Source organism: Bufo gargarizans, chromosome 4 (assembly GCF_014858855.1).
Source record: "Bufo gargarizans isolate SCDJY-AF-19 chromosome 4, ASM1485885v1, whole genome shotgun sequence".
Taxonomy (NCBI): Eukaryota; Metazoa; Chordata; class Amphibia; order Anura; family Bufonidae; genus Bufo; species Bufo gargarizans.
In genome coordinates this window covers 66,505,126-66,531,459 of record NC_058083.1, presented here as the reverse complement: position 1 = coordinate 66,531,459, position 26,334 = coordinate 66,505,126, and the positions used below count along the sequence as shown (strand labels likewise).

At 49.5% G+C, this 26,334-nt stretch overlaps 1 protein-coding gene across 1 annotated transcript; it reads left to right on the top strand.

The window, feature by feature from the left end:
• Nucleotides 1-1,222: 1,222 nt before the first annotated feature.
• LOC122934306 (fibronectin type III domain-containing protein 4-like) lies at nt 1,223-24,879 on the top strand. The gene is made up of 7 exons (XM_044289679.1): nt 1,223-1,347; nt 6,153-6,475; nt 11,202-11,317; nt 11,817-12,021; nt 17,188-17,277; nt 17,411-17,541; nt 20,536-24,879. Exons 2-7 carry the CDS (start codon nt 6,334-6,336, stop codon nt 20,569-20,571), a joined length of 720 nt encoding a protein of 239 aa, XP_044145614.1. The 5' UTR covers nt 1,223-1,347; nt 6,153-6,333; the 3' UTR covers nt 20,572-24,879.
• The last annotated feature ends 1,455 nt before the right edge of the window (nt 24,880-26,334 follow it).

Genomic DNA, 26,334 nt, shown 5'->3' with positions numbered 1-26,334 from the left:
TGTGGTGTAGATTGTCAGCTCTGGGGGTCAGTGTGGAGGTTATACAGCCTCCGTCCTGAGGATGATGTCAGGAGGATGTGGTGTAGATTGTCAGCTCTGGGGGTCAGTGTGGAGGTTATACAGCCTCCGTCCTGTGGATGATGACAGGAGGACGTGGTGTAGATTGTCAGCTCTGGGGGTCAGTGTGGAGGTTATACAGCCTCCGTCCTGTGGATGATGACAGGAGGACGTGGTGTAGATTGTCAGCTCTGGGGTCAGTGTGGAGGTTATACAGCCTCCGACCTGTGGATGATGACAGGAGGACGTTGTGTAGATTGTCAGCTCTGGGGGTCAGTGTGGAGGTTATACAGCCTCCGTCCTGTGGATGATGACAGGAGGACGTGGTGTAGATTGTCAGCTCTGGGGGTCAGTGTGGAGGTTATACAGCCTCCGCCCTGTGGATGATGACAGGAGGACGTGGTGTAGATTGTCAGCTCTGGGGGTCAGTGTGGAGGTTATACAGCCTCCGTCCTGTGGATGATGACAGGAGGACGTGGTGTAGATTGTCAGCTCTGGGGGTCAGTGTGGAGGTTATACAGCCTCCGTCCTGTGGATGATGTCAGGAGGATGTGGTGTAGATTGTCAGCTCTGGGGGTCAGTGTCTATCTTCTCTGTCCTCCGTCTTTGCTCGCTATGTATTATGGTACCTTTATACGACCGTATGTAATCCGTTTCTGTTTTGCGGTCCTCTAATAATGGAATCGCGCGTCCGTAATATGTTTTCGTTATGTTTCTGCCTCCGTTCCGTGTGTCCACGTTTAGTAATATCAGAATATTTCGCACCGAGCTCAGGGCTGAGGGACTACAATTACAGATCCGCAAAAATCAGATGGCAGACGCAATGGTTTCCGTATGCCTTCCGCAGTTTGCGGATCCATCGACTTGAATGGGGCTGCAGACCGATCTGCGCGGACAATAGTAGTAGACGAGAAATACGGAACGTTGTCCCCGCATCTTATTTACCCATCGCAGTGAATGGATCTGCAAAATGCCAAACGGCTGCGGATCGGACGCGGATGCGATTATACGGTCTTGTGAATGTCCCCTAATCTGCCTCCGTCCCCTGCATTACTGCCACCTGCTCTCAGACATGAGGAGGCGATGGAGCTGGTGCTGAGAGGCAGGCGAGGGGTTAACTCTGCAGAGCTCGGCCTCCACAGGTAGTGACATCACACAATACACTGCATCCCACTGCATCTGTGCACTGGAGGAGGCTGCAGCATCCAGGCCGGACTACAGCTCTGCAGCCCCCTCCACCCGGACCCTCACATGCTGCATCTGAGGGGAGCTGAGACCCCCCAACACAAGGTAAGGGGGTGACAGGGGGGCTTCTGTGTGTGCAGGAGGAGGAGATGATGAGCATCCTGATCCCGACAACGTGAGGAGAGGCTAGCCGGGGGCCAGCGATGGATGGACGGCTGAGGGACCCCCTGTGTGTATAATGTACAGGACACAGCTGAGGGACCCCCTGTGTGTATAATATACAGGACACGGCTGAGGGACCCCCTGTGTGTATAATATACAGGACACGGCTGAGGGACCCCCTGTGTGTATAATATACAGGACACGGCTGAGGGACCCCCTGTGTGTATAATGTACAGGACACTGCTGATGGACCCCCTGTGTGTATAATATACAGGACACGGCTGAGGGACCCCCTGTGTGTATAATATACAGGACACGGCTGAGGGACCCCTGTGTGTATAATATACAGGACACGGCTGAGGGACCCCCTGTGTGTATAATATACAGGACACGGCTGAGGGACCCCCTGTGTGTATAATGTACAGGACACGGCTGAGGGACCCCCTGTGTGTATAATATACAGAACACGGCTGAGGGACCCCCTGTGTGTATAATATACAGAACACGGCTGAGGGACCCCCTGTGTGTATAATATACAGGACACGGCTGAGGGACCCCCTGTGTGTATAATATACAGGACACGGCTGAGGGACCCCTGTGTGTATAATATACAGGACACGGCTGAGGGACCCCCTGTGTGTATAATATACAGGACACGGCTGAGGGACCCCCTGTGTGTATAATGTACAGGACACGGCTGAGGGACCCCCTGTGTGTATAATGTACAGGACACGGCTGAGGGACCCCCTGTGTGTATAATGTACAGGACACGGCTGAGGGACCCCCTGTGTGTATAATATACAGGACACGGCTGAGGGACCCCCTGTGTGTATAATATACAGGACACGGCTGAGGGACCCCCTGTGTGTATAATATACAGGACACGGCTGAGGGACCCCCTGTGTGTATAATATACAGGACACGGCTGAGGGACCCCCTGTGTGTATAATATACAGGACACGGCTGAGGGACCCCCTGTGTGTATAATGTACAGGACACGGCTGAGGGACCCCCTGTGTGTATAATATACAGGACACGGCCGGGATCTCTCCTGTGTGTATAATATACAGGACACGGCTGAGGGACCCCCTGTGTGTATAATATACAGGATACAGCTGAGGGACCCCCTGTGTGTATAATGTACAGGACACGGCTGAGGGACCCCCTGTGTATATAATATACAGGACGCGGCTGAGGGACCCCCTGTGTGTATAATATACAGGACACGGCTGAGGGACCCCCTGTGTGTATAATATACAGGATACAGCTGAGGGACCCCCTGTGTGTATAATATAACGGAAACACGGCCGGGATCTCTCCTGTGTATATAATATACAGGACACGGCCGGGATCTCTCCTGTGTGTATAATATACAGGACACGGCCGGGATCTCTCCTGTGTGTATAATATACAGGACACGGCCGGGATCTCTCCTGTGTATATAATATACAGGACACGGCCGGGATCTCCCCTGTGTGTATAATATACAGGACACGGCCGGGATCTCTCCTCTGTGTATAATATACATGACACGGCTGAGGGATCTCTCCTCTGTGTATAATATACAGGACACGACTGAGAGACCCCCTGTGTGTATAATATACAGGACACGGCTGAGGGACCCCCTGTGTGTATAATATACAGGACACGGCTGAGGGACCCCCTTTGTGTATAATATACAGGACACTGCCGGGATCTCTCCTGTGTATATAATATACAGGACACGGCCGGGATCTCTCCTGTGTATAATATACAGGACACGGCCGGGATCTCTCCTCTGTGTATAATATACAGGACACGGCTGAGGGACCCCCTGTGTGTATAATATACAGGACACGGCTGAGGGACCCCCTGTGTGTATAATATACAGGACACGGCCGGGATCTCTCCTGTGTATATAATATACAGGACACGGCCGGGATCTCTCCTGTGTATATAATATACAGGACACGGCTGAGGGACCCCCTGTGTGTATAATATACAGGACACGGCTGAGGGACCCCCTGTGTGTATAATATACAGGACACGGCTGAGGGACCCCCTGTGTGTATAATATACAGGACACGGCCGGGATCTCTCCTGTGTATATAATATACAGGACACGGCCGGGATCTCTCCTGTGTATATAATATACAGGACACGGCCGGGATCTCTCCTCTGTATATAATATACAGGACACGGCTGAGGGAACCCCTGTGTGTATAATATTCAGGACACGGCCGGGATCTCTCCTGTGTATATAATATACAGGACACGGCCGGGATCTCCCCTGTGTGTATAATATACAGGACACGGCTGAGGGATCTCTCCTCTGTGTATATATACAGGACACGACTGAGAGACCCCCTGTGTGTATAATATACAGGACACGGCCGGGATCTCTCCTCTGTGTATAATATACATGACACGGCTGAGGGATCTCTCCTCTGTGTATAATATACAGGACACGACTGAGAGACCCCCTGTGTGTATAATATACAGGACACGGCCGGGATCTCTCCTCTGTATATAATATACAGGACACGGCCAGGATCTCTCCTGTGTATATAATATACAGGACACGGCCGGGATCTCTCCTGTGTATATAATATACAGGACACGGCCAGGATCTCTCCTCTGTCTATGAATATATATCGGGATATATATAACACCACAGGAGCTGTATTACACTCTGTATATATCAGGATATACCATATTTTTCGCCCCATAAGACGCACCTAGGTTTTTGAGGAGTAAAATAAGAAAAAATATATTTTGAACCAAAAGGTGTGCTTTTGGGGTGTTTTAGACTAATGGTGGTCTGTGGATTACACTATTATGGGGGATCTGTGGATTACACTTATGGGGGATCTGTGGATCACAATGTTATGGGGGATCTGTAGATGACACTGTTATGGGGGATCTGTAGATGACACTGTTATGGGGGATCTGTGGATGACACTGTTATGGGGATCTGTGGATGACACTGTTATGGGGATCTGTGGATGACACTGTTATGGGGATCTGTGGATGACACTGTTATGGGGGATCTGTGGATGACACTGTTATGGGGATCTGTGGATGACACTGTTATGGGGATCTGTGGATGACACTGTTATGGGGATCTGTGGATGACACTGTTATGGGGGATCTGTGGATGACACTGTTATGGGGATCTGTGGATGGCACTGCTGTGGGGGATCTGTGGATGGCACTGCTGTGGGGGATCTGTGGATGGCACTGCTGTGGGGCATGTATAACACTACAGGAGCAGTATTACACTGTATATATATCGGGACATACAGTACAGACCAAAAGTTTGGACGCACCTTCTCATTTAAAGAGTTTTCTTTATTTTCATGACTATGACAATTGTAGATTCACACTGAAGGCATCAAAACTATGAATTATCACATGTGGAATTATATACATAACAAACAAGTGTGAAACAACTGAAAATATGTCATATTCTAGGTTCCTCAAAGTAGCCACCTTTTGCTGTGATTACTGCTTTGCACACTCTTGGCATTCTCTTGATGAGCTTCACGAGGTAGTCCCCTGAAATGGTCTTCCAACAGTCTTGAAGGAGTTCCCAGAGATGCTTAGCACCTGTTGGCCCTTTTGCCTTCACTCTGTGGTCCATCTCACCCCAAACCATCTCGATTGGGTTCAGGTCCGGTGACTGTGGAGGCCAGGTCATCTGGCGCAGCACCCCATCACTCTCCTTCATGGTCAAATAGCCCTTACACAGCCTGGAGGTGTGTTTGGGGTCATTGTCCTGTGGAAAAATAAATGATGGTCCAACTAAACGCAAACCGGATGGAATAGCATGCCGCTGCAAGATGCTGTGGTAGCCATGCTGGTTCAGTATGCCTTCAATTTTGAATAAATGCCCAACAGTGTCACCAGCAAAGCACCCCCACACCGTCACACCTCCTCCTCCATGCTTCACGGTGGGAATCAGGCATGTAGAGTCCATCCGTTCACCTTTTCTGCGTCGCACAAAGACACGGTGGTTGGAACCAAAGATCTCAAATTTGGACTCATCAGACCAAAGCACAGATTTCCACTGGTCTAATGTCCACACTTTCAAAGTTTCCCAATTTTTCGGACTGACTGACCTTCATTTCTTAAAGTAATGATGGCCACTCGTTTTTCTTTACTTAGCTGCTTTTTTCTTGCCATAATACAAATTCTAACAGTCTATTCAGTAGGACTATCAGCTGTGTATCCACCTGACTTCTCCACAACGCAACTGATGGTCCCAACCCCATTTATAAGGCAAGAAATCCCACTTATTAAACCTGACAGGGCACACCTGTGAAGTGAAGACCACTTCAGGTGACTACCTCTTAAAGCTCATCAAGAGAATGCCAAGAGTGTGCAAAGCAGTAATCAAAAGCAAAAGGTGGCTACTTTGAAGAACCTAGAATATGACATATTTTCAGTTGTTTCACACTCTTTTGTTATGTATATAATTCCACATGTGTTAATTCATAGTTTTGATGCCTTCAGTGTGAATCTACAATTGTCATAGTCATGAAAATAAAGAAAACTCTTTGAATGAGAAGGTGTGTCCAAACTTTTGGTCTGTACTGTATATATAACACCACATGAGCTGTATTACACTGTGTATATATAACACCACAGGAGCTGTATTACACTCTGTATATATCGGGATATACTGTATATATGACACCACAGGTTATTACTTTTTGCCTGTACTTTGAGTTTGGCAATGATTATACTTTGTTCTTCTCTTCCTACAGGTGAGCTGAATACTGAGCAGCAGTCGCCCCTGTAGATGTGAACCTAGAAGATACTGAGGTCCCATGTCCCAGGCCTCCGCATCCCCTGTCTGTGGATGGAGTCCTGCACAGATATTCTCCTCTCCTTCTCTCACAGGATTTAGACATTACTGGGAACGGATCGTCCAGACTGAAAGTTCCAATGACTTGTGACTCATTCTTGAGACGGAGATCTCGAGGCTTTATGTGGGGCCACAGCCTGCCCGAAATGGCCCATATCCCCATGTACCTGAGCCCAGCTGTGTTTGTCCTATTCAGCTGTGACCTCTGCTTGGTGAAAGCCAGTAAGTGTCTCCACCATTAGGAACACATTTCTGTGTCTCTGTCCTGAGGAGCTTGGTTCCATGTCTGCTCCCTGAGGAGCTTGGTTCCATGTCTGCTCCATGAGAAGCTCAGTTCTGTGTCCCCATGCTGAAGAGCTTGGTTCTGTGTCTCCACCCTGAGAAGATAGGTTCTGTGTCTCCATTGTGAAGAGAATGATTCTGTGTCTTCACCCTGAGAATCTCAGTTCTTTGTCTCCAGCCTGAGGCGCTCAGTTCTGTGTCTACATTCTGAGGAGCTAGATTCTGTGCCTCCACCCTGTGGAGTTCATTTCTGTGTCTACATTCTGAAGAGCTTGGTTCTGTGTCTCCACCCTGAGAAGATCGGTTCTGTGTCTACATTCTGAAGAGCTAGATTCTGTGTCTCCACCCTGAGGAGTTCGTTTCTGTGTCTTCATCTTGACAAGCCATGTTCTAACTCGTTCTCAAATGATTTCTCTGACTTCTGTTCTAGCCCCTCATCTAAAACTTCCTTTAGCCTCATCTCAAACCCCTCATTCAATACTTTCACTAACAAGCCCCCCCCCCCTTCCCCCTCCGGTCTAACACCCTCCTCTAACCACACCTTTGATGCCTACTAGTGTTGAGCGCGAATATTCAAAGTGCAAATTTTTATTGCGAATATTGGCACTACGAGAATTCGCAAATATCTAGAATATAGTGCTATATCTTCGTAATCGTGAATATTCTAGATTTGTTTCTTCAGTACCCATGATCCCTCACTGCTTGTGGGCCAATGAGAAGGCTGCAATATCTTTGACTTTAGGAGTTGATCGCAAATTTTTGTATCGCAAATTTTTTATCGCTAATTTTCCGATTGCCGAGTCTCGCAAATCAGGAAAATAATGACTGGAAATCACGAATTCTCGAATTCGCAAATATATGACGAATATTCACCCAAATATTTGCTAAATATCGTGAATTTGAATATTGCCCCTGCCGCTCATCACTGATGCCTACTATGCCCTGTTCTTTCACCTCTCCTTTGAATTCACCTGTGACACCTTCTCTTACCATCTCCTTTGACCCCTCCTCTGATTATTTATCCGACCTCTTCTCTGGCCTCTCTGTTCCCTTCTTACGATCCCATCTCTGTCCCCGAACACTTAATCTGACAATTCCGTCAGCAAATGTCTCCTCTCCTACCCTGAATCCCACTAACTCTCAGCTCTTTCCTACTTCTCCCCTGCCCTCCTTCCAGCCTCTTTTGTCTAATCCTTATGTACTGCCATCTTCCCGCAAAGTCCAGAATCTGCCAATGAGCCTAGTCACTCCGGACTACAGACATAGACTACTTCTGGACACTACTCCAGCAATCCTCCTCTTCTGTCCATAACTCTCTACTTCTCCAGTCATCCAAGGCCCGGGTCTCTCCTTTGTCCTCAGAATCAAGGAGTGACTCTTCATTCTGTACTTAAGTCCACTGCACAACGTACCTACCTCTCCTGCCATTCCCCTAATACTCCTCCTTTTTCAGCCCCCCACTACATGCAGGACTTCTCTGGTGCTTCCACATTTCATCTGACATTCTGCAACCCTACAGACATTTTTCAAAAACTCCCTTTACATTTGCATAAACCTAAGATATCAGGAGATGCCACAATCCTGAAGATTTCTTCCTCTTCAGTCTTTGCTCTTATCTCTGCTTCCCACTTGACCACTCATCCCCTGTTCTTGCACATTCCCTCCGGTCCTTCTTTTGAACTCTGCACCTCCCTATTCTGACCAACTTACTATCTTTCTTTTCAATGTCTTTCCTTCCTGTTCTTCATTTGAGAACTCTGTGCCTCTCTCTCTCTCTCTCTCTCTCTCTCTCTCTCTCTCTCTCTCACGGCTAGTCCTCTGTTTCTGCATGTTCTCTTCTGGTTATTATCTGAGGTCTCTGCTCTTCTCTCTCAGTGCCTGTCCTCTGTCCCTGCATGTTCCCTCCTGTTCATCCTCTGAGTTCTCAGTTCCTGCTGTCTCTGCTGTTTCCTGCTCCTACCTGCCTCCCCATGTGTCCTATCTTTTTCTGCGTGTTCCCTCCTATTTATCTTCTGAGTTGTCTGTTCGGTTCTCTTCCTGCCTGCCTCACCATGTGTCTGTACCTGTCCGGGCTCCAACGGCGGGATCTCCGTCTTCAGCGTGGCCATGCCAGGAGAGACACTCTGCTAAGCCACGCTCCCTTATGACGCAACAGCATCCTTAGTTACAGTATGCAATACTCTGTTTCTCCCTGCAGCAGGTGTGTGCTGGAGATTAGAAGTGGGCTGATTGCTCAGCTGCTTTATTACTGTGCACTAGTGTTCTGACTGATGGAGCGCCGAGTCATGGACCTATCAGGTTCTGATCCAGGGACACAGCGCTTTATTTTAAACCCCTTCCTGGCCATACACCAGTACCAGTGATAGTCTCTGACTCACTGGCTGTGGTCCTGGTTCCTGTGCTTATTGGATTGCTCATTCCTCTGACCCCGGCTTCTCTTTTGTCCACTCTCTGTCTCTTGTTTGGTACTGTGTTGTCCATCTGGTTTTGATCTCGGCTTGTCTTCTGACCACTCTCTGTCTTTCGTTTGGAACTGCATAGCTCGTTTGGTTCTGACCCATTTACATACGACCCTGTTTTTGTGTTTTGTCTCTTGGTGTTTTGTCTGTTCTGCACATAAGTAGCACAGGAGCTGTCGACCAGTTGTGGCCTTGCTACCTAGGGCTTGTACTGCAAGTAGGTAGGGAAAGTAGGCTGGGTTCTAGGTCAGGGCTCACTGTCCGTGTCTGTCCCTACCTACAGGCATTACAATGTCCTCTCTGTTTCTGCATGTTCCCTCCTGTTTATCTTCTCAGGTCTCTGCTCTTCTTTTTCATCGCCTGTCCTCTACGTTTCAGCTCTCCCTTTTCTGTTCATCCTCTGAGGTCTATGCTCTTCTCTTTTACCACATGGATGGTGAAAAGTGATCAGTTCTAAAAGCATCTCCTAAAAGGCTGTTGTTATAGGGACTCTTTATTGTCTTGGTGCCTATAGCTCCTTGAAGGATCCCCTGGTGGGTCAGTTTGAGCCTATGATTATGTGTTGTGTATGGTAGTAGTGGAGGTGTGAACATCTGCTGGTCTACGGAGGGTCACTGATGCTCCAGGGATAGAGACAACACTCATCATCAATCCTTCGTATTTATGTGACATGGCTGAATTATTTCGCAGGATCAAGGTCAATGATTCTCCCAGTTCACTTTCCATGAATGTGACCCACTCTCTTTTTCACATGGTTACTTCCAGTTCTCTTTTGATATAACTGTGTCCACCTATAGTGAAAGTAGTCTAGATGTCTCCAGGCTTGAGGTCATCGCTCCTTGTCTTCACCGCTCCTCAGATCAGGACTCATCCTTGGCCTTCCATTCTCCATGACTTCTCATGTGCTGCCCCTGTGCTCTGGTCTGCTCTCTGTCTCACGTTCCCAGGTCTTCTTACCCTAAGAACCAGTAGTTATCTCTCCTTGATGCTCCTCAGTGCCCTCTCCCATCTATCCTTAGCTGCAGAAAAACATTGTGGCTCTCTAATCACAGTTATTCAGAGTTCTCCAGATGTCTCCAGGCCTGAGGTTATCGCTCCTTGTCTTCACCGCTCCTCAGATCAGGACTCATCCTTGGCCTTCCATTCTCCATGACTTCTCATGTGCTGCCCCTGTGCTCTGGTCTGCTCTCTGTCTCAGGTTCCCTGGTCTTCTTACCCTCAGAACCAGTAGCTATCTCTCCTTGATGCTCCTCACTGCCCTCTCCCATCTATCCTTAGCTGCAGAAAAACATTGTGGCTCTCTAATCACAGTTATTCAGAGTTCTCCAGATGTCTCCAGGCCTGAGGTTATCGCTGCTTGTCTTCTCTGCTCCTCAGATCAAGACTCATCCTTGTTCTTCCTTTCTCCATGACTTCTCATCTGCTGCCCCTGTGATCTGGCCTGCTCTCTCTCAGGTTCCCTGATCTTCTTACCCTCAGAACCAGTAGCTATCTCTCCTTGATGCTCCTCAGTGTCCTTTCCCATCTGTCGTTAGCTGCAGAAAAACATTGTGGTTCTCTAATCACAGTTATTATGTAGGCGCGGGAGAAAGGAGGATAGATATATTGTCGTAATTAGGGACGAGCGAATCGACTTCAGATGTTTCAGCCAAAGTTGAGTCGCTCATCCCTAGTCGTAATGTTATATGGTGGTGAATTGTAAGTCCTAAGAGTGTCAGTATCTGAAGGTATCTATATCATAATCTGAGGGTGTTTATATGAGGGGGTCTATATGAAGGTGTCTGTGGTGTAGGATTGGTTGGCATCTCAGTCTTTGTGTGCTCTGATTTATGTGGGGACAGATGGAGGAGTCTCCTGCCAGATTCTGCTGCCTCGTCCCATATCTGAGGGCGTCTCTATATCTGGCAAAGTCTCTTCATGTATGGATGTCTATGTGAGGCTGTCTCTCTATGAGAGTGTTTGTGTGTGGGTGTCCCTTTATGTGAAACTGTCTGTATGTGAGGGTGTCTCTTTAAGTAAGTTGGCTCTACGTGATGGTTTGTGGTGCAGGATTCTCTGCTGTCTCTGTGGGGACAGATGGTCGGGTCTCCTGCCAGGTTCTGCCGCCTGGTAGTTTGGCGCCTTGTGCCACGTGGTCGCCTGGTCCCATCTGTTGCTGCTCGGAGGATAGGAGGCCGCACTCACCGTGACTGTGCTTCATGTTTCAGATCGACCCCCCTCCCCTGTCAATGTGACAGTCACACAGCTGAAGGCCAACTCCGCCACTGTCTCGTGGGATGTCCCTGAAGGCGACATCATCATCGGATATGCCATTTCTCAGCAGGTACGGCAGCTCGGGCTGGGATCACTGGAGCTGTGAGGGACCTGTGCTCATCCTGAGCCTCCTGCTTCATTAACAGAATGACAGAATACTGTGGTGCATGGCATAGAGCTTTATCATCTCCCAGCTATTTGTGTGTCAGTCTGCTCTATACTTCTGGCATTCCACTCATGAATCAGGAGGCTCAGGATGAGCAGAGCTATAGTACCTCACAGATGGAGAGGATAGGAATAGGTGATCTGTGTTCTGTGTGTTGGGGCTATAGGGTGAGAGTTTTAGGGACCACTTTAAACAGAAGATGATTTTGGCTGTTTTCATGGATTAGGCGATTATCCAGCATGCAGAGGGTTAATGTTTGGGTGGTTGCTGGATGATGATGATGATGATGATGGATGTGACAGCCCCTGCTCTTGTCTGTGGTGACGTTCTCCCTCCTGGGAGATGACGGGGGTCCGTGCTGTCTAATGATCCCCCTTACCCTGCATGTGCACATTCTCCTCAGAGGCAGGACGGGCAGATCCACAGATTTATACGGGAGGTGAACACCACGAATCGGGCCTGTGTGCTGTGGGACCTGGAGGAGGACACGGACTACATTATCCAGGTCCAGTCCATCGGACTCTACAGCGAGAGCCAGGCCAGTAAGAGGATTCACTTCCGAACCCTAAAGGAGACTGATCGCCTGCCATCCAACAGCTCTAACCAAGGTGAGTACCGAATACAACCCAAATATACCCTGCTGCCCATGCTGCTTCCCCTACTGCTCACGCTCCTTCCACTGCTGCTCATGCTCTTTCCCCTGCTGCTCATGCTCTTTCCCCTGCTGCTCATGCTCTTTCCCCTGCTGCTCATGCTCTTTCCCCTGCTGCTCATGCTCTTTCCCCTGCTGCTCATGCTGCTTTCCTGCTCCACCATGCTGCTCATGATGCTTTCCTGCTCTACCCTGCTGCCCATGCTCCTTCCCCTGCTTTACCAACTGCTCATGCTTCACCCTGCTGCTCATGCTGGTTACCCAGCTCCACGCTGCTGTTCATGCTCCTTCCCCTGCTGCCCATGCTCCTTCCCCTGCTGCTCATGCTGCTTTCCTGCTGCCCATGCTCCTTCCCCTGCTGCTCATGCTGCTTTCCTGCTGCCCATGCTCCTTCCCTTGCTGCCCATGCTGCTTTCATGCTGCTCATGCTGCTTTCCTGCTCCACCCTGCTGCTCATGCTGCTTTCCTGCTCCACCCTTCTGCTCATTCTGTTTTCCTGCTCCATCCTGCTGCCCATGCTCCTTCCCCTACTGCTTTCCTGATCTACCCACTGCTCATGCTCCTTCCCCTGCTTCACCCACTGCTCACGCTCCACTCTGTTATTCATGCTCCTTTCCTTGCTGCCCATGCTGCTTTCCTGCTCCACCCTGCTGTTCATGCTCCTTCCCCTGCTCCACCCGCTGCTCATGCCCCTTCCCCTGCTGCTCATGTTCCTTACTCTGCTCCACCCTGCTGCTTTCCTGCTCCACCTTGCTGCCCATGCTCCTTTCCTGCTACACCCTGCTGCTCATGCTGCTTACCTGCTCCACCCTGCTGCTCATGCTGCTTTCCTGTGCCATCCTGCTGCCCATGCTCCTTACACTGCTGCTTTCCTGGTCCACCCACTGTTCACGCTCCTTCCCACCCTCCTTCCCCTGCTGCTCATGATCCTTCCCATGATCCACCCTGCTGCTCATGCTTCTTCCCCTGCTCCACCCTGCTGTTTATGCTCCTTCTCCTGCTGCCCAATCTACTTCCCCTGCTGCTTATGCTGCTTTCCTGCTCCACCCTGCTGCTCATGTTCCTTCCCCTGCTCCACCCTTCTGCTCATGCTGCTTTCCTGCTTCATCCTGCTGCACATGCTCCTTCCCCTGTTGCTTTCCTGCTCCACCCTGCTGCTCATGCTCCACCCTGCTGCTCATGCTTCTTCCCCTGCTCCACCCTGCTGTTTATGCTCCTTCTCCTGCTGCCCAATCTACTTCCCCTGCTGCTCATAGTGCTTTTCCTGCTCCACCCTGCTGCCCATGCTCCTTCCATTGCTACCCATGCTGCGTTCCTGCTTCACCCTGCTGCTCATGCCCCTTACCCTGCTCCACCCACTGCTCATGCCCCTTTCCTTGCTACTCATGCTCCTTACCCTGCTGCTCATGCTCCTTCCCCTGCTGCTTTCCTGCTCCAACTTGCTGCTCATGCTGCTTTCCTGCTCCATCTGCTGCCCATGCTCCTTCCCCGCTCCACCATGCTGCTTTCCTGCTACACCCTGCTGCTCATGCTGCTTTCCTGCTGCTCATGCTCCTCATGCTCCTTCCCCTGCTCCACCCTGCTGCTCATGCTCCTTCCCCTGCTGCTCATGCTGCTTAACTGCTCCACCCTGCTGCTCATGTTTCTTCCCCTGCTGCTTTCTTGCTCCACCCTGCTGCTCCTTCCCCAGCTTCACCCTGCTGCCCATGCTCCTCCCCCTGCTCCACCCTGCTGCTCATGCTCCTTCCCCTGCTGCTCATGCTCCTTCCCCTGCTGCTCATGCTGCTTTCCTGCTCCACCCATGTTGCTTTCCTGCTCCATCCTGCTGCTCATGCCCTTTCCCCTGCTCAACCCACTGCTCATGCCCCTTCCCCTGCTACTCATGCTCCTTACCCTGCTGCTCATGCTCCACCCTGCTGCTCATGCTCCTTCCCCTGCTGCTTTCCTGCTCAAACTTGCTGCTCATGCTGCTTTCCTGCTCCATCTGCTGCCCATGCTCTTTCTCGCTCCACCATGCTGCTTTCCTGCTCCTCATGCTCCTTCCCTGCCCCTCATGCTCCTTCCCCTGCTGCTCATGCTCCTTCCTCTGCTGCTCATGCTCCTTCCCCTGGTGCCAATGATCCTTTCTCTGCTGTTCATGCTGCTTAGCTGCTCCACCCTGCTGCTCATGTTCCCTCCCCTGCTGCTTTCTTGCTCCACCCTGCTGCTCCTTCCCCAGCTTCACCCTGCTGCCCATGCTCCTTCCCTGCTCCTCATGCTCCTTCCCCTGCTGCTCATGCTCCTTCATCTGTTGCCAACGATCCTTCCCCTGCTGCTCATGCTGCTTTCCTGCTCCACCCTGCTGCTCATGTCCCTTCCCCTGCTCCATCCATGCTGCTTTCTTGCTCCACCCTGCTGCTCATGCTCCTTCCCCCTGTCCACCCTGCTGCTCGTGCACCTTCCCCTGCTGCTCATGCTCCTTCCCCTGCTGCTTTCCTGCTCCACCCTGCTGCTCCTGCCCCTGCTCCACCCTGCTGCTCATGTTCCTTCCTCTGCTGCTCATGCTCCTTCCCCTGCTCCACCCTGCTGCTCAGGCTCTTTCCCCTGCTCCCCATGATTCTTCCCCTGCTGCTTATGCTGCTTTCCTGCTCCACCCTGCTGCTCATGTTCCTACCCCTGCTCCACCCATGCCGCTTTCTTGCTCCACCCTGATGCTCCTTCCCCTGCTCCACCCTTCTGCTCATGCTCCTTCACCTGATACACTATGCTGCTCAGGCTCCTTCCCCTGCTGCTCATGCTCCTTCCCCTGCTGCTTTTCTGTTCTACCCTGCTGCTTTCTTGCTCCACCCTGGTGCTCCTGCTTCTTCCCCTGCTCCACCCTGCTGCTCATGCTCTTTCCCTTGCTCCACCCTGCTGCTCAAGCTCCTTCCCCTGCTGCTTTCCTGCTCCACCCTGCTGCTCATGTTCCTTCCCTTGCCCCACCGATGTTGCTTTCTTGCTCCACCCTGCTGCTCCTTCCCCTGCTGTTCATGCTGCTTTCATGCTCTACGCTGCTGCTTTCTTGCTCCACCCTGCTCCTTCCCCTGCTGCTCATGCTCCTTCCCCTGCTGCTCATGCTCCTTCCCCTGCTGCTCATGCTCCTTCTCCACCCTGCTGCTCATGCTCCTTCCCCTGCTGCTCATGCTCCTTCCCCTACTGCTCATGTTGTTTTCCTGCTCTACCCTGCTGCTTTCTTGCTCCACACTGCTTCTTCTGCTCCTTACCCTGCTCCTTCCCCTGCTTTACCCTGCTTCTCCCCCTGCTCCACCCTGCTGCTCATGCTCCTTCCCCTGCTCCACCCTGCTGCTCATGCTCCATCCCCTACTGCTCATGCTCCTTCCCCTGCTGCTCATGCTGCTTTCCTGCTCTACCCTGCTGCTTTCTTGCTCCACCCTGCTCCTCATGCTCCTTCCCCTGCTGCTCATGCTCCTTTCCCTGCTCCACCCTGCTGCTCATGCTCCTTCCCCTGCTGCTCATGCTGCTTTCCTGCTCTACCCTGCTGCTTTCTTGCTCCACCCTGCTGCTCCTGCTCCTTCCCCTGCTCCACCCTGCTACTCATGCTCCTTCCCCTGCTCCATCCTGCTCATGCTCCTTCCCCTGCTGCTTTCCTGCTCTACCCTGCTGATTTCTTGCTCCACCCTGCTGCTCCTGGTCCTTCCCCTGCTCAACCCTGCTACTCATGCTCCTTCCCCTGCTCCACCCTGCTCATGCTCCTTCCCCTGCTGCTCATGCTGCTTTCCTGCTCTACCCTGCTGCTTTCTTTCTCCACCCTGCTGCTAATGCTCATTCCCCTGCTGCTTTCCTGTAGTAAGTGGTCAAAATTAAAACTTAACATTTAATTAGTATATTTAGAAAATTGGTCCCAAGATATAACGATACATAAACATAAATCAGAAGCAACGCGGCGGGTTGCCACACGGGAAAGCTGGTACCCTGTATCAAGTCAAACACTGAAAAGGGATGCTCGGCGGCACCAAAAATAACCGTATGGTCCTACCACTCAGATGAAAGGCTTCTGGATCCACAATTGTCCGGCTGGTGTTGATGGATGTGCACACCGTTGCTCTGGCAATTGCGTAATACAGGGTGGTCGGTAGTGCTGGCTGGCCCTAGTAATGCCCTAGAGCCCTACACTGGCCTATGTGACCGGATAGCGGTAAACCGCCACCAGTCACCTACAGGAACCTCACCCTGGAATTTGTGCGCCCTAGAAGGCCCTTGGGATCAGGTAAGCGAGGGCCTTCTAGGGCGCACAAATTCCAGGGTGAGGTTCCTGTAGGTGACTGGTGGCGGTTTACCGCTATCCGGTCACATAGGCCAGTGTAGGGCTCTAGGGCATTACTAGGGCCAGCCAGCACTACCGACCACCCTGTATTACGCAATTGCCAGAGCAACGGTGTGCACATCCATCAACACCAGCCGGACAATTGTGGATCCAGAAGCCTTTCATCTGAGTGGTAGGACCATACGGTTATTTTTGGTGCCGCCGAGCATCCCTTTTCAGTGTTTGACTTGATACAGGGTACCAGCTTTCCCGTGTGGCAACCCGCCGCGTTGCTTCTGATTTATGTTTATGTATCGTTATATCTTGGGACCAATTTTCTAAATATACTAATTAAATGTTAAGTTTTAATTTTGACCACTTACTACATAATTTTTCTGTCTGACTCAGGTGGTCGCCCTTTATTATCATAATTTGTTATTCATGCTGCTTTCCTGCTCCTCATGCTCCTTCCCCTGCTCCACCCTGCTGCTCCTGCTCCTCATGCTCCTTCCCCTGCTCCACCCTGCTGCTCATGCTCCTTCCCCTGCTGCTTTCCTGCTCTACCCTGCTGCTTTCTTGCTCCACCCTGCTGCTGATGCTCCTTGCCCTGCTCCACCCTGCTGCTCATGCTCCTTCCCCTGCTGCTTTCCTGCTCTACCCTGCTGCTTTCTTGCTCCACCCTGCTGCTCTTGCTCCTCATGCTCCTTCCCCTGCTCCCCCCTGCTGCTCATGCTCCTTCCCCTGCTGCTTTCCTGCTGCTGATGCTCCTTCCCCTGCTCCACCCTGCTGCTCCTTCCGCCACTACTTTTGTATGTAATGCTGATATCTGTGTCTGGACAGGAGACATCACTGTGCAAGGAGTCGATAAAGAGCGGCAGCTGGAGACTGGAGAAATTATAATAATTGTGGCGGTGCTGCTGATGTGGGCAGGTGAGGAGCGCAGTTCTGTATGGTATATATGGGGGTTCTCTGACTCTGGGGGAGGGGTAGTACACTCCTGTATGAATGGAGTACTTACTGTGTAGTGGGTAATGATAACACTCTGCTGTGTCTCGGCCTCTAGCGGTGATCGCCCTCTTCTGCCGCCAGTATGACATCATCAAGGACAATGATTCCAACAACAATAAAGAGAAGGCCAAACCGTCGTCAGAACAGAGCACCCCGGAGCGGCAGACAGGGGGGTTACTGCGGAAAGTGAGTACACCGCTCTGTGTCAGCTGCATGTGCCTCTCCTGTGCCTCCCTACAACAGTACCACCCTCCTGTGCCTCCCTACATCAGTACCACCCTCCTGCACATCACTACAACAGTACCACACTACTGCATGTCCCTACATCAGTACCACACTACTGCAAGTTCCTACATCAGTATCACCCTCCTGTGCCTCCCTACATCAGCACCACCCTCCTGCACGTCCCTACAACAGTACCACCCTCCTGCATGTCCATACATCAGTACCACACTACTGCAAGTTCCTACATCAGTACCACCCTCCTGTGCCTCCTTACATCAGTACCATACTACTGCAAGTTCCTACATCAGTACCACCCTCCTGCACGTCCCTACAACAGTACCATCCTCCTGCACCTCCCTACAACAGTACCACCCTCCTGCACCTCCCTACAACAGTACCACCCTCCTGCACCTCCCTACAACAGTACCACCCTCCTGCACCTCCCTACAACAGTACCACCCTCCTGCACCTCCCTACAACAGTACCACCCTCCTGCACCTCCCTACAACAGTACCACCCTCCTGCACCTCCCTACATCAGTACCACCCTCCTGCACCTCCCTACAACAGTACCACCCTCCTGTGCCTCCCTACATCAGTACCACCCTCCTGCACATCACTACAACAGTACCACCCTCCTGAATGTCCATACATCAGTACCACCCTCCTGTGCCTCCCTACATCAGTACCACACTACTGCATGTCCCTACATCAGTACCACACTACTGTATGTCCCTACATCAGTACCACCCTCCTGCACCTCCCTACAACAGTACCACCCTCCTGCACCTCCCTACATCAGTACCACCCTCCTGTGCCTCCCTACATCAGTACCACCCTCCTGCACATCACTACAACAGTACCACCCTCCTGCATGTCCCTACAACAGTACCACCCTCCTGTGCCTCCCTACATCAGTACCACCCTCCTGCACATCACTACAACAGTACCACCCTCCTGCACGTCCCTACATCAGCACCACCCTCCTGCACGTCCCTACAACAGTACCACCCTCCTGCATGTCCATACATCAGTACCACACTACTGCAAGTTCCTACATCAGTACCACCCTCCTGCACGTCCCTACAACAGTACCACCCTCCTGCACCTCCCTACAACAGTACCACCCTCCTGCACCTCCCTACAACAGTACCACACTACTGCATATCCCTACAACAGTACCACACTACTGCATGTCCCTACAACAGTACCACACTACTGCATGTCCCTACAACAGTACCACACTACTGCATGTCCCTACAACAGTACCACACTACTGCATGTCCCTACAACAGTACCACACTACTGCACATCACTACAACAGTACCACACTACTGCATGTCCCTACAACAGTACCACACTACTGCATGTCCCTACAACAGTACCACACTACTGCACATCACTACAACAGTACCACACTACTGCACATCACTACAACAGTACCACACTACTGCATATCCCTACAACAGTACCACACTACTGCATGTCCCTACAACATTACCACACTACTGCACATCACTACAACATTACCATTCTACTGCATATCCCTACATCAGTACCTGTCACGGCTGTCTCTCGGTCTCTGTGTTGTTTGCCGTTACACGTTTGCTGTGCATGCTGGTTGCCTGTGGCAACGTGTAGTTTATGCAGCATGTGTGTACACTTCTCCTTTAAGGTTTGTTTCCCTTCCCTGTCTGGTGCTTGTGGGGTTAACTACCTGGCTGTGTGTGGTCACTAGGTGCTTATATTTCCTGTGGCTGGTAGCATGGAGTTTAGTTGTCCTCCAGCCTCTGTTGGTGCTGGAGCTATGCTCCTGTTCTGGGTATTCCATCTGCCTAGTTATTGAGGGCCACCTAGTGAGACATATTGTCATGGTGGAGAGTGGGGGGAAACTCCCCACCGAACACCGAAGGTAAACGGGAATAGAAACTAGGCCAGGACACCCGGAAAAGGGAGCAAGTAACCTTCTAAAGCATGCCTAATCCTTCGCCCTGACTCATATCCGTATAAGCGGACCCAAATGGTAGGAGGGCTCATACACAGGAACCTCAGGCCCTACTAACCCTAAAGATCTCTGGAACATTACAGTTTGTTTTGTCTTCCCCTTTCATTGCATCTAGGCTGGTGGGAGACCCCTGTTCATCCGTGTCTTGGAAGAACAGGTCGTCTCAGTCCTGTCACTATTGGAACCCAACTGAGCATCTGTGGGACCACCTCGATGGTCATGTTTGCTCTATGGATCTCCCCTGTGGCCTCTCCAGCAGCTGTGGGATACACTGCAGTCAGGAGTCAGTCCGGGCCGTCTAGCTGCTGTCCATGCTGCACACGGCGGTTACTCTCGATGTGTAATAATGCCTCCAGACAGAGTCCCCCATTGTCACAAACAACTGAGGTGCAGACTCTGGAGAAGAGAACAGTTGGGTTGTGCAACTGATTGGCTTCTGCTGCTAAGTTCAGATTACATTGGTGGCACATTATACTCTATGTAAGGCAACATTAGGGGCATCTGCTGCTAGGATTCTGTCTTCCAACAGGGTGCATCTGCTGCGGGGTCATGACCACCCGTAAGGCACTTCTGTCACTTTGGCTATGTCCACCTATAGGATGTGTCTGCCGCCAGGGCCCTGTCCACCTAAAAGGCGCGTCTGCTATCTGGGTTCCACCCGCCTGTAGGGCATGTCTGCTGCTGAGGCTCCATCCACCCTTAGGGCGAGTCTGCTGATGGAGATTTTTCCTCATGTAGAGCACTCATGCTCCTGGTGCTCCATCCTCCATATCTGGCATCTCCCTCCCCTTGAACTTTGGGTGAAATGTGGAAGGTCTTAAAGGACTTTGTATAGATACACATAAACAAGATCAGCCTGTAGAAGATCCCCTGTGTGCAGGAGAAATATAGATGTCATGTTCTTCGTGTTGTAGCTATGTTAAATTATATTTTTTTTGGTTGTCTTTGCAGAAGAAGGCCCCGTCCGTCAATATCATTGAGGTATAGTGCTGCCCCGTCCTGGCCCCAGTTCTTCTCATGGTATCCTGGGACTGAAGACTCTTTATAGCAATACAAATGGAACTCTGCTGCCAGCGGAGCTTTCCCAAGGGCTCATCTCATCTCCTCTGCCACATGCAGGTGACATCTTGCCAGCTGTGGAACCTAAAGACCTTGAAATGTCCACCTGGTGTAGAAGATGGTCATGTGTGTTGGTCATACTCCATATACACTATGTAAGAAGAGCATGTAGACACTGCAGCATGGATGGAGTGCCATAACTGACCAGAAGACAAGCAGGGACATTATAGAGCCGCCATGCTCAGATGAAATCTTTGGCTGTGGATCCAGTTACAATAATGGTTCTTAACCTCTTCGTCATGACCCGGACACCAGGTGGCTCATGCCTCTTAGTGGTTCTCCTCTTCCCATATCCCAAATTTATCTGACCAGAATATTTCGAATAATGACGTTTCATCTGATTGATAATTTGGTGCCCATTGTGTAATAATAACAGGTCCTGTCATATGAGGTTAGGAACCGTTATCATTCACTGCAGGTACCAGTATGATGGGGGTTATTACTGTACATTATAATATATCATGGGTGAAGTCTTCTCCTCCTGGTGACATCATGGTACAGGTCATGTCATTGTACTAAGTTATTGTATTATCAGGCCGAGTAACAGTATGATGAGGGTTACGTCATTAGTCTGGATAATAGTTTATTGTGGGTGGAGTCATTCTCTCCTAGGAACAGGATAATGGGAGTTATAGTCCAATGAGAATGGAACTATCTCCACTTGGTTAAGTCATATCACTGTTGTAGTATATGAGGATTATATTATTATGATGGGAGTCATATCACTGTTCTAGGTGAGGGTGGAGTCATTAGTATAAAAACCTCCTTTTTCCTTGGAGGATGGGTGTTATATTCTTATGGTCATACTATAAGGAAGCTCCAGGCCATTCTCCTTTAGCTTCTAATACAAGCAGGTCCTACTGACGGGGGTGCTGTTTCTGGAGCTTTCTCAGCACTGTGTTTGTGTGATCACCTCTGCCTGGATATCTTCTGCCACCTCTCGATTTCTCTGTCGTGTGATGCTCGGTTGTTGTCAGGAGACATTATGGTGACCTCAGTCACCAATCTGCTGGATTCCCACAATCGTTGTGCTCTCGGCCACCTGCTGCTTACTGCTGAACCTATATCAGTGCCTTTTATTTTACGTTCTCTCACCCAGCAGTTTGTCCTTCTGTGCAGTTTCTTCTGGGACAATAACCACCCAGGAAGCTACAACTAGGCCATATGAATCTAGAACGTTACCAGTAGCTTAACTGTCTGAATCTAGAACCCTCCTTGTACCTCGGTTGTGTGACCTTAGAGCATTTCCTGGAACCTAAATTCTCAATTGTTAACATCTGTCAATACCAGATTCGTGGTGCCGATACTGTGTGCCTGAAACATTTGGGTGTGGGAGTCTAGAACATTTCCCTAAGCCAAAATTTGTGAATTTAGAACATCCATGGTACGCAAGTGACATGATTTTGGAATGTTTCTTGATACCCAAGTCAATATAGAACATTTTCCTGGTGCCACGACTGTGCAAGTCTAGAACATATAGCACTAATCCCAGCGTTGATGCATTTGACATTGGTTCATATGCACCCTCCACACATTTCATGATATGGGAACTGGAAATATCTGCTGCAAAATATAACCTTACACCATGCTGCCAGTCTACTGACATGTGCAGAACATGTGACATGTATGAAGATGATGCAGGGCCTCTAATCTGCAGCACATAGCTCACTAGAATCGTGAGACATAAAGTCCAGGAACTCGATGCCCTCTGTGACCCTGGGACGGACATTAGTTTGGAGCGAGGGTTGTCCACTTCTAGTTTCAGGACCAAAATCTATTTTTCTAAGATTTTTGTTATTGCCTTAATGGAAACTGTGCACGCCTCTCAGTCTGTCCTTCACTACACGTGGAGTGACAGTGCTATGTCACAGCTATTTCAGTCAACATGCATGCTCCATACAACATAACGTTGGTGGGAATGTGTGTGCAGCAGACGTGACGCATGTGGAAATTGTTCTTGATCTTCATCTAGCCCACCTGAAGCTCTACAACTGGAAGCATTTGGTGTAGTAAGCACGGTTGATATTGGGGGATGTTAGTGAGCCCAATGTCAGCCTCCATATTGCAACCTGACCATCTCATTTGCTGTCCAGGTGGACACTGGGGACATTGCACAAGGAGAATGTGGATGGTACGATGGGTTTACAGAGGGGCACACACGAGTTCCGTCATCGTTACTTTTCCTTATTGCATTAGAACATCTGTCATGTGGTCTTCTACCAGGTGCTGGGTTCTAAGCTGAGGCCATTCTGCAGGTCGGAGCTGTGTAATAAGAATATGTGCAGCTTGTGTGTATTGGCCTGAGCCCACTCGAGCATTGTGGACCTGGTGCTGTTCACTCCCTCGGCCCAGTACTCCATGTCAGGTGTTCATGAATAAAGAGTATGTTCTCCACCATGCAGGCAGTCTCTTCCTTCTACCTGTGCTGTGTTCTGTGTCTGTAGATATCCAGTCTGAGACCTGCATGTTCTGGCCTGTCTGATTGCATCGTTCTGTCCTTGTACATATACGTAGCATGTCTCTGCTGTGTCTTGTATATGATCTGTATAATACTGTATAGCTGTGCATTACTCTGTATATAGAGGCATCGGCGTCTCAGCATTTACTCCTGTATTGCACCATAACAATCGCAAGTCTTCCAGTTACTGAACCAACAGAACATTTGTACTAAGAGTTGTCCACAACTGACACACATGCTTCAGGCATGACGATATGTCCCGTGTTTGTGAGATCTGTACATGTTCTAATGGATTTCATTCTTCGTGTATTTGTTTCTTGTTCTTTTACAATTCAGATCCATTGTCACTTTATTTCCTGCTCCAATGCTGCATGTCAATCTCTTCCTTCAGCCTCACCCACCACGACTTGGCTTCCAGGCTCTCTTCTACACTTCTTATCCATTGTCTTCTATGTCCACCTCATTCCATGAGCTTTCATGTCGTACTTTGATGCTACATCATCTGTATCCATATTCTCCAATCATGGCCTCCAGCATTTATGACTTAAGCTTTCTATGTTCTTACCAACACATCACCTCCTCATCTCAGGTTTATCTCACAGTATCAAAGTCAGTTTCTTCACACTCTCCTTCCATCTTATCCTCTTCTTATCTCGCCATCACTTATGACTTGAAGCCATTCTCACCTCCATGTGTCCTCTTCTCATCACCCCATGATTAATGACTCCATGCCCTACGCACTTCCATGGTGTGTGCCATCTTCTCATCACCCCATTACTAATGACTCTATGCCCTACTCACTTCCATGGTGTGTGCCATCTTCTCATCACTAATGACTCTATGCCCTACTCACTTCCATGTCATTTCCTATTATCATCACATCACTAATGACTGTAGTACGCTTTGATCTCCTCCATGTTATGCATCTTCTCATGGCTCCAGCACTAATGACTGAATGATCACCTCCATACTATGTATCCTCCTCCTATGTCTTCCTCACATACATATTATGCATCTACTCAAAGGTCCATTACTAATGACTCCACACCATTCTTAACTTTGTTTTGTGCCTTCTCTTCTCATCACCCTATCACTAAAAACTCTAGACCCTCATGACCTCATCACCAAGGACCACACATCCCCTCATTTCCACCTTGCATCCTCTAATAACTCTTAAATATCGGTCTCCTTTGTGTCGTCTGTGTCCACAGGACTCATTTACTTCTTCATCTATCGTTATTGAGTCCATAATCATCCACTCCTGAGTTGTAGATATATTCCTTCCATTTTGTCATCATTATGTCCGTACCACCATCCATCAATGACTCCGCATTTTCTTGTCATCTCCTTATCATTGAGCCTTTGCTTCCCAGTTACCTTTTTCTTGCAGTTCATACTAATGCTTTCTCTCTAGTGTCCCAAGTGGTCCACCACCTCTTGGGACCATCTATTAATTCTTCATGCTTCACCATTTACCGCCTTCTGGGTGCCTTGTCACTTCATGATCCCCCGTCCTCCACTTCATCTTCTCTAAGCTTTATTCTCCTTTCTGTCTCAACTAATTTTTGTTTCCATGTTTACAACAGAAGATCCAAATGTCCAATGTGGAATATTTGAGCAGCTGTGTTCTTCTCCCTCTTTGTTATGCTCTATTATATAATTATTATATCGGACTGTTGTCTTATCAATCTAATAACATTTTACATATGTTCTTTCTATACGTTGTTGTCTTCTTTCTTCATGTTGTGTATTTGTCAGACTTGGTTTTTATCTGGTGACATCTTCCTATGATAAGTGATTCCAGATGACGTGGCTTGCTCCAGCACCTACTTGTGCACTGTGAGAGACCACTGTGGAGTGGTTCTCATCATATGGTGATACCAGCAGGGCCCATAAAGGAAACACAGGCTATGTGCTGCACTGCATAGTCACATCAGAGATAACCTCCTTTATAATGGCACCAACTACCAAGCAGTGACAATGTAGAAGTTGAGTTTAGGCAGAAAAAGGAGAATAGAGGATCTGAGGGTTGTAAGGTTTGAGTGTCAAGAAGAGGAATGCCACAGACAGTACATAGACAGGCTGTGAGATGGTGGGGACCAGTAAAGCAATAGGTCAGGAGGTTGGAACTGGTTCAGAGACAAGTTATGAGATGGTGGGGACCAGTAAAGGAATAGGTCAGGAGGTGGAAACTGGTTCAGAGACAAGTTATGAGATGGTGGGGACCAGTAAAGGAATTGGTCAGGGGGGGGGGGGGGGGGGGGGGAACTGGTTCCGAGACAAGTTATGAGATGGTGGGGACCAGTAAAGGAATAGGTCAGGAGGTGGAAACTGGTTCAGAGACAAGTTATGAGATGGTGGGGACCAGTAAAGGAATAGGTCAGGAGGTGGAAACTGGTTCAGAGACAAGTTATGAGATGGTGGGGACCAGTAAAGGAATAGGTCAGGAGGTGGAAACTGGTTCAGAGACAAGTTATGAGATGGTGGGGACCAGTAAAAGAATTGGTCAGGAGGTGGGAACTGGTTCAGAGACAAGTTATGAGATGGTGGGGACCAGTAAAAGAATTGGTCAGGAGGTGGGAACTGGTTCAGAGACAAGTTATGAGATGGTGGGGACCAGTAAAAGAATTGGTCAGGAGGTGGGAACTGGTTCAGAGACAAGTTATGAGATGGTGGGGACCAGTAAAAGAATTGGTCAGGAGGTGGGAACTGGTTCAGAGACAAGTTATGAGATGGTGGGGACCAGTAAAGCAATAGGTTGAGAGATAGAGAGGACCAGTAAAGGAATAGGTCAGGAGAAGGGAACTAGTACGAGGAGATGGAAGAGACCAGTAACAGAACAGGATAGGTGATGGGGACCAGTTATGTCAGGAAATTGCACAGACAAATCACAGCAAGTTGATTTATATTGCAGATTTTCACTATGAATTTCATCCATTGCATGGGGTAAAATCCACAAAAAATCCACACATAACTCATGTGATTTTGCAGATTTTTTTTTTCTGCACAATTCAAGTCCTTTGAGGACTTACTGTAGAAATTACACTGACTCGGGCCCTTAAAATTTGACCAGAATTAGCAATGAAATCCACGTTAACTTGTTGGTTTTGGTGAAGACTAGCTGCAGATTTCAATCACTGAGTGGCAAAGAATGATATCCATGGTCAAAATCT